This window comes from Carassius gibelio, chromosome A8, assembly GCF_023724105.1.
Source record: "Carassius gibelio isolate Cgi1373 ecotype wild population from Czech Republic chromosome A8, carGib1.2-hapl.c, whole genome shotgun sequence".
NCBI lineage: Eukaryota > Metazoa > Chordata > Actinopteri > Cypriniformes > Cyprinidae > Carassius > Carassius gibelio.
The window spans coordinates 2,813,302-2,825,294 of record NC_068378.1 but is presented as its reverse complement, the minus strand read 5'-3'; the positions used below and the strand labels follow the sequence as shown (position 1 = coordinate 2,825,294).

Sequence of the window (11,993 nt, the reverse complement as noted above, 5' to 3'; positions counted from 1 at the left end):
GATTCAGCACAACCCCACCTTTCCAACAAGCTATCACATGTGTTTCTATGATAATGCCAGGCAAAGCAAGCACAAAGTAAATGAAAACATTCTGCATAGATATTAAATTTGTGCATGTCCGCTTATTTTAGATATGTGTTTACATGTCTCTATTTATTCCATACATCAAGATATTCACATCCAGTCTTTTCTAGTAGTTAAATCAACTTCCTGACTACAAACATGTCAAGTTTCAAAGCTCTCAGAGCTTGTGTGATTGATCTGCATTAGTTTATATGCCTTAACTCCCATACGGACAGGCTATATTTTAGTCCTTTATTGGTTTTGTGGTGTATAACAATATCAGTTAATTTAACAATCTTAGCAGTAAAATATTTTTAGCCAAGAATCCATTTCATATATGGGAGACCTTAGAGATGAGGAAAAACATTGCTGGGTTTAGTTCTACCTCCGGTAGGGGTATCTCGAAAATTCAGGGGCATTGTCACTAGCCTAAGAAGCTCCCCAGTATGACAGTATAATAGAATGACAGCGACAGAACATAAAACACATAATAAAAGAATAAAAAATACAAATAAGTAGATAGTGAATGACAATATACAAATTGACACTTGTAGGCAGGTATATTACAAAATGCAGTTATGTATCTACATGTATATTATGTGCAAAATTTAAGTGTATACTAAGTATGTGTGTTAGATAAATAAGTGTCCGAGAAAGCAGAAGGAGTTAAGTGCCGCTGCTCCGTCGATAACAACGTTCACTAAAACGTCTGAATAATTGAAATCCGGAAAAACATCTTGTGGTGCGTTCTGCCGAATGTTCAGCAGTTCTTCCCTGGTGAAACTGATGGCAGGAATATAACTAAAGACAGGACAAACTAACAAAAACATATGCAGAGCACGTCACGGAGGCAGCCATCCTGTAGCGGCGCCAGTAGATCTGTTATTTGAGGTGATTTCTTGTTTTGACATTAAGTTGTGTTGGACTGAAGTAGTGTGCGTCTGTGTGTGTGTGTGTGTGTGTGTGTGTATATATATATAGATAGATAGATATATATGTATATATACTTTTTTTTATTCTTTGTTGTCATTGTCTTTTTTTTTTTTTTTGGCTCCAAATAAATACGTTTAATTAATTTATACGTAAAGAAAACAAAAATAACTACTTTATTCAACAATGCATCTTTGCATCACCGTTGTGCCATTTTGGAGAATATGAAGTCGTGGCCTAATGGTTAGAGGGTTGGACTCCCAATCGAAGGTTGTGAGTTCTAGTCTCGGGCCGGCAGGAATTGTAGATGGGGGGAGTTCATGTACAGTTCTCTCTTCACCTTCAATACCACGACTTAGGTGCCCTTGAGCAAGGCATCGAACCCCCAACTGCTCCCCGGGCGCCGCAGCATAAATGATGAACACTGCTCCGGGTGTGTGCTCACAGTGTGTGTGTGTGTGTTCACTGCTCTGTGTGTGTGCACTTCGGATGGGTTAAATGCAGAGCATGAATTCTGAGTATGGGTCACCATAATTGGCTGAATGTCACTCACAAATTCACCAATGATCTGAATGCAGTCTGTGTCAGCCGCGCCACAAGGATACGTTTTCTGTCTGTATTTATGTTTTAATTTGCACAAAAACAGTGCATCAGTGCATCAGTGCTGACTCAGCGTACGCTGCCTGCGGTGATGTGGAGAGACACGAGGTGTAAGGGCACTTCAGGGTATTCTGCCATCTTCAGTGAGATTCCACACTGAAGGGAGTGGACACGTTGAGTTCAAAGGGCACAGGGAATAAGGGAACCTCCATACATCCCTTCACAGGAAATGGAGAACTGTCTTCAGTCAGAACTAAGAGATTTTAAAGCCTCTGCAATGGAGGGCTTATAATAAATGTTGGTCTTATACAAATTTGAGTATTTATGAATGGTTATGGTGAACACTGTTACATTTCCATATTTTATTGTATGAAACTAAGTAAAACTGTCATTTTTAAATGTTTTTTTTATTTGACTTTATTTACTTCAGGAGAGTTACTACGAGGCTGTGTGTGGGAAAGAAACGAGATGAGACCACTACAATCTGTCAACAGTCTAAACATACATTTGGACTATAATTATGAGATATAATTGAAAATGGTTTATATTTAAATGATTCACATTTTATATTTACATTTGAAAAAAAAATACAATATTTATTTAGGACTATGTTATAATAATCTGCGTGATCCCATCATTGCCTTTTTTGATGATGTTCCAAATGAGCGATTGTTGTCAGAGAAGTCCACTTCAACAGATATCTATAGAGGAGACTAATTGTTTTTTTATTTATTTATTTGTGTACAAAAAGTATTCTCGTCGCTTCATAATGTTAAGGTTGAATCACTGATGACGATGCTTTTCATCTTTTTCTGGTCCTTGAAAGTGTTATTTACTTGGCAGTTTATAACAAACCTCCCAGTTTTCATTCAAAATATATTAAATTGTGTTCCAAAGACGAATTAAACTTTTACATGTTTGGAACGACACGGGGGAAAGTGATTAATGACAACATTTTCATTTTGGGGTGGAGTATACCTTTAAAAAAATAAATAAAAATTGAACCAATCACGAGAAAAAATAAAATAAAAATAATAATCAAGCACCTCCTATTAAAACAATAAAAACATTTTTACAAGAAGCTAATGAATAAAAACAAAACGAACATAAAAAAATCACGGGGGAGTGAATAAAATAAAATGAAATAAACTAAAATAAAATAAAATGCGGGGGGCAGTGGTTTGACCAGGAAGGACTTTTAGTTTGGAAAGCCGTCCGGTGGTCTCCATGTTGTGTTAGTTCCGGTTTGTTTACAGTTGAGGACTGGCCGAACTCGTCCGGATTTCAGAAAACACCGTCCTGTTTCCACAATGAGAGCTGTAGCCACATGGATCGACAAAGTTCATGACCGAGATAAGGTTGAACAGTGGTAAGCTGCATGATTTCCCAAAGATTAACGGCAGGGCAGTATGGATGTGCTTAGCAACCGTTGCTATGTAAACAATATAAGCGTCGATGAACCGACTTTAGAGTTAGGTGTAATTTCTGCCTGTTTCCTTCATAACACAACACTCAAACATCACCGGAGTTTCTCTTAGGGTTCAGGACTCTGGAGCAAACACTGAAATAATGTAACGCTCAGTGTTTCATCACTCATAGCCTCACTCTCTCTGTGTTTCAGCATCTATGATCTCGCCTTCAGACCGGACGGATCTCAGCTCATCGTCGCGGCTGGAAACCGAGTTCTGGTAACCTGCACCTGCACACATCACACTAACTAGTGCACAGTGACCTAGGCGTCCAGGACAGACTTAATGTGCACACTGTGATGAGAAATTCACACGCAATGAATGAATCCCTATGATTTATACTATAATATATTTATTACGTTTCTTCGGATGAGGACGACTCTGCATTGGTTCAGTAATAGACCATAACCTATGATAACGTACAGACGCTTTTCTGACGTCACTCGTCGCCCGCGTGCTCTGTCGCTGTAGGAGTGTTTGGATTGAAGCCTCTGCACAGAATGATCAGTTTATTAGCATCTAGAACCGCCAGAGCGATGAGACACACAGCAGACACATCCTTTAATAGCAGACATCTGGCCACATCTCGGCTTTAATGAACACCTGTGTGTAAATCATGTCAGATTCGATGGACGATTATAATAATGTGATACAATATTTCAGTCTAGGTGGTTAAGAGCCATTTTAATGCCTTAAAACAAATTAATGACGACAACATAGTAAATAATAACGTTACATACATTTTCCATGGACCAAATCGGGCCAATACATTAATATGCAAGTAGTCTCTATCAAAACGTCAATCAAGTAATTTACCGATACCCTCGAAAAAACCCATGCATCATTTTCAGTGTCAGCAGTCAGAATTTAAATTCATAAAAGTGCCCAATATAAGTGACAGGAAAAATCAACGTAATTAGGTATTTCACACTTGTTTATGCACACATGACAGTCAAAACTGTCTCATTCACTGATAATCCAACAGTTAAAAGAGAAGAAGAACAATAATAATCTCCATCTGAATCCATGAGTTTATCACTGAGGTGTTTTTACAGAGGTCCACCGTCCGAATCGGCCTCAAGTCTTTCCTGAAGTTCATTTCGTAGAACATTACGTATCTTTGCTGTCAAAACTAACAAGTTCAGCAGCTTTCAATGATATACTAATCTGGACTGTTTAATGTTTATATATATTTTAAATCAGATATAGTGTAAATAGGTTTAGATGTAATGATTTGACTGTGCTGTAATGTCGGAGTTGCAGTGATATCAGAGGCTTCGTGTGTCATCTCTCCCTCAGCAGGTGTAAGTCACGTTTAGAGAGTTAAAACACTCTCCCACTCTTTACCATCAAACTTATATTTAGGCAATATGATGACTCACACAGTTCAGATGTGCTATCGTCTCTCATGAATGGTCAGGGGACGTCAGCATCAGCACCAGTTCTCTGAGATGCAGTGTGTCTGTGTTCATAACCTGATGACTGTCTGGGTGAACTACAGGCACACAGGCTTGTTTGTTAGCCAATTAGCCTATACAATTGATATCCTTGAAAACCGCCAAACTGACCCCAAACCAGCCCAAATTATGCCCACCCGCCCAAGCCGGTTGTGACCCGCACAATCGAATTCAAAACACCCAATCTGGCAACACTGGTCACACATAATGGAATCTGTGGGGGATAGTGATGGGCACATGACCCATGTGAAGCATTTCTCTGATTGTTTCGTGAAAAGATTCAAAGCTTCGAGTGTTTTGAGAACAGCAACATCTGGTGGTTAATAAAAAATGTAACTTCCAAAATATCATAAAAAAAAAAAAAAAAAAAAATATCATCAATAGCACCATTTTCAGGTACAGATATTGCATAATCAAATGTAAAATACTTCACTTAACACACACACACACACACACACACACACACACATACACATATATCCTTGTTAAAGCTGTTATTCAAGAGCAGTGAGTTATTTCTCTGTCTTTTGTTCACATTAATGACACAGACCGACAGCAGGTATAAGGCTTCTGCCTGGCACTTTAAGAGATTTCTTTCTCAATTGATTACAAATTGAAAAAATATATCTCACATAAATGCTGTAAACATACAGATACATAGAGCATCAGCTGGTATTATTAAAGGTTAAAAATAACTAGTTAAAATTAAATATAATGCAGTTTTCATTATAATAACAATTATTTAATGACAGGTGAAAATATAATAAATATGTACTACAGTGCACATATTTAGCAAAATACTCCTTTCTTGTGGCTATTTTTCTCAACTAACCTACTATGGTCTTTAAACGGCTTTCTTGAGGTAAATGTAACGTTCTGTGACATAATTGTTCTCCTGCTGTTTTGACTGATGACTGATTGATCGATATTATTTATGAGGCATATATACATTTCGGTAAGTTGTACTGTATCTTTAAACAGAAAGTAACAGATGATCGGTTTACTTGAACTGAGGCGCTAAAGCGATCTGTCACGTCACATTTTCTGACGCCAAAACGGTATTGTCTGAATTTTGTAATAAAATGGACAGAACCTGAGATCTGAGAATTGTAAATGTCATTATATAGATCAGTGAGTGGTGGCGTATCAGCCTAACGTTACGTGTATCATTACACTTCTGTCTCACCTCAGCAGTCAAGTCCTGCCCTGCTGACGTCTTCACTCAAGTCTTGTGCCTTCCAGCAAATAATGTATTTATCTTGACACATTTGGTGGCATCTGCCTCAAGTTCTTGCTCTCAACTTTCAGCCCCTCCTTTATGCTTAGATATCTTATTATTTAACATATTGAATTTCATTGCAGTTGTAAAGCGGTCGCGTTTCAAGGCTAGAACTTGATTCTGATTGGCCAGTGAGCAGTGAACACATGACGTGTGCTCATCACAGGTTAGACCTGTCAGTATCATGCGGCTCCATGAGAGAGACACAGAAGGCCGGAACTGGACTATACAACAATATACTTACGAATATATTTGCAATTAATAATGATAAAAACAAAATACATACTGCACCGTCCCAGCGAGACCGCGTCCACTGGGATCTCCCGGTCGTCCCGATGGCCAGTACATGCCGGTCTACCACACATTCCACCAATTCAGGTTACATGCACATATAAAAGCCTAACAGTGTGTGTGTGTGTTTGTGATGTACCGGTACGAACATCAATATGATCTAATAGAAGAATAATGTAGCTACACATATGAATTGCATATGACAAGTATTGAATTCGTCTGAAATCATTTGTATTCTTCATATTACTTGTAAGACTGGGTATCTGAAATGTAAATGAATAAAGTCAGAATTAAAACTCACTGCTAAAGTAAGATCTGAGGGGTTGAACATTTCAACATGGAAAGTGAATCGTGCATGTGACTGGACAGAAAGTGAAGCTTCGTTTAGCATTGGTCACATGATATCTATGTTAACAACACAAACGTCTCGATTCAGAAGTCACATCACGTCAGGTAGAGTTCAGATATCTGAATGCTTGTATTTATTGACAAAACTATAAATATGAAGTGAAAATTGAGGATGCAGTGCATGGTCAATCTATTGTGATGCATCGATTTATCGAACTGAACCGAATCGATGACATGATAATCATAAACAAACCGAACCGTGAGACCAGTGTAGGTTTACACCCCTAATATTGATTAGATTTGAACATTTAATTTGTCTCTTTATATATTTAAATCCAAGAACATTCACATGAGTTATGTTATAGTTAACTAAAACTATACCATAACTATAAATTAATTGTAACTTGAAATAAAATGGTTTAGGAGGATTAGGTAAGGACTGTATTTGTGCTGTCATAGGTGATTCTGTATCTGCACTGGTGTGTTGGTAAGAACACAGAAGTTAGGAGTTTACTGTGGATCAGGTTGAGTGGTAACAGTGAGTGGTCTGAAAATATCAAAGAATAATAAGAAATATTAGGTATACAGCAGATTAAATATCATTCACACCAGTGATGCGCGGGTTGATCCAAAATGAGCCAGTGCCTGCGGTTGCCTGTGGTTACAAGTCATCCAAAAATATTTGTAATGATATTTGGGTCGCGGTCGGTCGGGTCGTTTGAAATAAAAATGCCAATTAAACCTTTGTAATTAATATAGTACTAGACACATTTTTGAAATGCATAGTCCTACACTTTATTGTGTGAATAACTGTTGAAGATGATGCAGGAGCTCAGTCTGCACGTAGAGATGGAGGAGCAAAGAAGACTGCGTGGGGAGCAACAGCGCTGTTCCTGGTAAAACATGATTGTGACGACTTCATTAAGTTTTGTTTTATAGAAAACTCTTTTTATAAAAAAAGATTTTCATTTTGTATAAATTGTATCTTAATTTTGATCAATGTTTTATCAATCAGTTGCTCGTATTTATTAAATAAGAAGCACATCTATAGCCTAGCAGACAATGTAATAAGGCGCCGGCACGATCACTTGCATTGCATGTGAATTAAACTCAGCGTGTGCCTCACAGAATTGAGAAATATAGGCTATATATTACAGAAAGCTTGAAATATCTTCTTTTAAATGAAAATATTCTAACCAAAATAAACGGGCAACTGTTTGATGATGTCCTCCATATGAAATGTGCATTTCTCTCTGGCGTTCATGGCGAGTCTGCATCGTCAACTTCATCTTTGCAGCAACACAGAAAACACCAGAGTATTACTTAGGGCTGTGCAAAAAATCAAATGCGATTTTCATGCGCATTTCATCAGTAAAGACGCTCCTGTAATTAGAAGTGTGTCTCCAGCACGTGCGTTCAGATCAGGGTTGCCAGGTTTTCACAACAAATCCTGCCCAGTTGCTTCTCAAAACTCGTCCAAAACTAGCCCTATCACGTTTCCGGGAGGTTCCCCGATAAAAATTGCTTCCCTGGGTTAAAATATACATTGTTTAGAAGGGTTGCCTTGGTAAAATCCGCATTTTAGGGGCTAAATATCACGTTATTGGTATGGGGTGGCTTGAACCGCAGACTTGGCAACACTGGTTCAGGTGGAGCGGCAGTTACTGCACAGAGCCTTAGTCTACCGACAACTAACACAAAATCACTTTCAAAATCGACAAACATCGATTTTGTGTAGATTGTCAGTGAATAACTGCTCGGTGTAGTAAATGCCCACCGGTGTGGCCAAGTCTGAGGTTGTTTTTCATGTCCGCAGGTCAAAGCGACCCCAATAATCAGATAATGAACAAAACATTGACTTGTTCACGAGTGTAGAACCGTTTCTGTCAGACGCGTCCGATTCGTGAACCGAGGAGCTGATGATACTGTGCATGTGTGATTCAGCGTGAAGCAGACCGACACACAGAGCGTCTGAACCGAACTGATTCTTTTGGTGATTGATGCTGAACTGATTCTGTGCTAGTGTTATGAGCGCAGGTAAACCAAAGGCTTGAATCAAGGGCAATCATCACCAATGAAGCCATTACGTCGAGCGCAAAAGAACCGGTGAACCCTTTTCTTCAACCGGTTTATTGAATCGAACTGTCCGAAAGAACTACTGGTGATCCGAACACCGATGCAACCGGTTCTTGACTCGTGAACGAGTCAGTCTATTGTTCATTATCTGGCTCGGCTCGGTGTTCATCTTCAGTTCTCTCTTCACAGCAGTTCAGTCAGTGAACTGTTTGAGTAAATGAATTACTCCGGGATATTGGTTTGTTTGAACTCAGATGGAGTGTCAGACACATTAAAAAAGTTAACATCTTAAGTCATTTGTGGATTAATGCGTATTAGAGATGCGAACCGTTTAAAACGATTCAGTTCGATTTGGTGAACTAAATTATTTGTTCGCGAACCGGATATCCAGACTGCTTTGTTTTGAACTCTCTCACAACAGACACGGAAGAGAAGACAATGCTGAATAAAGTCATAGTTTTTGCTATTTTTGGACCAAAATGTATTTTTGATGCTTCAAAATATTCTAACTGACCCTCTGATGTCACATGGACTACTTTGTCTCATGGGTTTGAAACAACATGAGGGTAAGTTATTAATTACATAAATTTGCTATCTGGGTGAACTAACCCTTTAAGCAATACATAAAGTAAAATACAAAAACAGAAGCTCAATAAAAACCATACAACACAATATATGGTCTTCACAGCTCCCACTACGTTACTGAAACACACGTAGAGATTGCCCACTGCTCACCACGCCGACTTCCAGCTGATCAGAAACCTCGGTCCAACAGCTGCCTCCACAGAGTCCCTTAACAGACGGTACGGGGAGAAAACTATGATCAACACCCAGCAGATCACGCTATAAACCACACAGTAACCCACACAATTCACACAGAAATTCACACAGTCTGCCATGAGCTGTCCAGGGAAAAAGAACAACAACCACCCCAAGAGCACTTCACTGGCTCAATTTATACACCCTCATTCTCATCTCGTCAACCTCAAGATATGGGACACCTGCTGAACAGAGACAGAAAACACCAACAACACACACAGACCTCACGGCTCGTAACAACCACTAATAAAGGCAAAGGAGAGAGTAGTTATGTGTAGGAGAATTCACAGTTCGTCTCTAGCTGAGTACGAGGCACTGACTGGCGTCACTTAATAAACTGCACCTCTGAATTGTTGGCCTCTACCACGAACTGAGGAATTGGGTCACCAGAATCTATATGTCATCCAGGTCAACATACGAACTGATCAACCATGTCTCTCAGCACGTCACTGCTGAGTGATTGGAAGATCGCAGGAGCATTGGACAGCCCGAACGGTATGACCAAATATTCAAAGTGCCCCCTGGCGGTTTTAAAAGCGATCTTCATTCATCCCCCTCCATGATACGAACCATATGATAAGTGTTGCGGAGGTCCAACTTCATTAAAAGGAAGCTCTCCTCAACCGCTGAAGACATGTGATGTTATTCAGCCCCTTATAGTCAATGCAAGGCCGCAGGAAACCATCCTTCTTACCCATGAAGAAAAACCCCACGCACACAGGAAATGATCTTGGCTGCCAAAGAATCAGAAATATATCCATCAGTTTCCGATCCACCTCACGTCCCAGATGGATCACACACTCTCTCTAACTCCTCTGTGAAGGACTGGAGTGAGCCGCAGCAGGTGATTGGCTCTCCCACACCGCTCCGCTCCTGATAGCAGAGTGATCATCAACGCCACTTTAGATTGCTCCATAGGAGAAGACTTGGGCTGAAGAGTGAAAAACAAAGTGGAGTGAAAAACAACGAGCACTTAGTAATAAAAGCTCAGCATAAATGTGGCTCACCTGCATACTGAGCATCGATGTGATGATCTGATCATGCCATGGAAGGGGAAACAGACAGTGGGGTAGGCACAGTGGGGGCACTGCGTTGATCTCCGTTCTTAAACGTTGGAGCTGGGCAGTAACCTCCGACACCTGTGTCCCCAAGACCTGCACCGCACGACCCGTAGCCAATATCTGTTCATCCTGTTGAACCATATTAGGAATGACGTTTCTGTCCGACCGGAGGAAGTGCTGGGAAGCAATTCAAGGGGATGGTGTGGTCAATGTCCTTTCCTGGGGGGGGGGGGGGGTCTTATTAAATTAATTATTACTGTATAAGCTTTTAATTTCCCCTGTTGGGCATAAAAATTGAGGAATTTTGGTCAATAATGATAATTTAGCTAAATGTGTTTTTGTGCTGAAACCTTGCCTGGTTTAGGCCCGTCATGGATAAATAATGATGATAGTAAAACCACCAGTAGATGGCAGCAAGTCCCTGTTTGGTTAATTGATTTATTGAATCATTCAAATCAAATGATTTGTTCAAAACGGCTGATTCAATTAGAAACTAAACAAGCCTGAGTCCCAATGTGCAAACTATCCCATTATAAATTGTATGTGATATTAGTAATTTTCAATACCTTTTATGCAGATATGGAGGATAGTCCACACCGGGACGCAGGGAAAGTGTTGAATCACTGAATCACTGGCTCACTCCATTCATTCAGAACCTGATTCATTCAAGGAACCAAACACCTTGTTGCTGTGCACTGTTGTATAAAATTGATAGCACATTTCTGCTCGCGCATGTACTGATATAAAAAAAAAAACATTGCTTGTGCAATGAATATAAAAACAAAAACTCATACATGGGTACTTTTTCTTTAATTGCTTGAATTGCTATAATGTTATTTTAACAGACTTCATCGCGCAGTGAATGCTTTTGAACACAAGACGTGTTTTTGTTTGGTTTTTGCAAAGTGGATGACTCTAATATCATGTCTCCTATAGTCTCTCAATCCGTCACAGTTACACATACAGCACAATAACATAACTTCAGGGGAATCTTTCAGTTCTGATAAAAGAAAAATCATAACTTTTCTGTTGTCTTTTTAAAGAAATTCAAAAGTTGTGCTAGAATCCTTTTGTGTGAAAAATGACTAAAGCGTGCTTCCACTTGTGCACAGCCTGTTCCAGAGCTGAGATCTGATTGGCCGATTGCTGTTATTAGTGAATTATCTTTAGGGTTAGGGTTAGACCCCCTCTCCCTCCCACGGTCCTCGCTATCGTCCTAACAGCGCTATATTTATCCTTTTCATTTTATTTATTTATTTCTTGCCTTATGGGTCAATTAAGGTGGTTTTGATCAGATCATGACGACTGCCGTGTGTGTGTGTGTGTGTGCAGGTGTACGACACCGCTGATGGCACACTGATTCAGCCGCTGAAAGGACACAAAGACACGGTGTATTGTGTGGCTTACGCTAAAGATGGTAATTATATCACACCTGTGTGTGTCTGTGATTGCTTCTGGAGAACTGTGATGCATCTTGTGTGTTCCTCCTCTCTCTCCTGCAGGCAAACGCTTCGCATCCGGTTCAGCAGATAAAAGCATCATCATCTGGACCTCCAAACTGGAGGGCATCCTCAAATACACGTGGGCTTCCTGTGTTTGT

The 11,993-nt window shown here is 39.7% G+C and overlaps 1 protein-coding gene across 4 annotated transcripts in view; it reads left to right on the top strand.

Annotated features, from left to right (window-relative positions):
• The first annotated feature begins 2,809 nt into the window (after window positions 1-2,809).
• The window catches only part of ift122 (intraflagellar transport 122 homolog (Chlamydomonas)), an 80,319-nt gene continuing 71,135 nt past the window's right edge, over window positions 2,810-11,993 (top strand). For all 4 annotated transcript variants that reach the window (XM_052605246.1, XM_052605244.1, XM_052605245.1 and 1 more), the window contains exons 1-4: window positions 2,810-2,962; window positions 3,215-3,281; window positions 11,726-11,810; window positions 11,896-11,974. In XM_052605246.1, coding sequence (XP_052461206.1) covers window positions 2,904-2,962; window positions 3,215-3,281; window positions 11,726-11,810; window positions 11,896-11,974 — 290 coding nt within the window. In that variant the 5' untranslated portion in view covers window positions 2,810-2,903. The remainder of the gene's footprint in view (window positions 2,963-3,214; window positions 3,282-11,725; window positions 11,811-11,895; window positions 11,975-11,993) is intronic.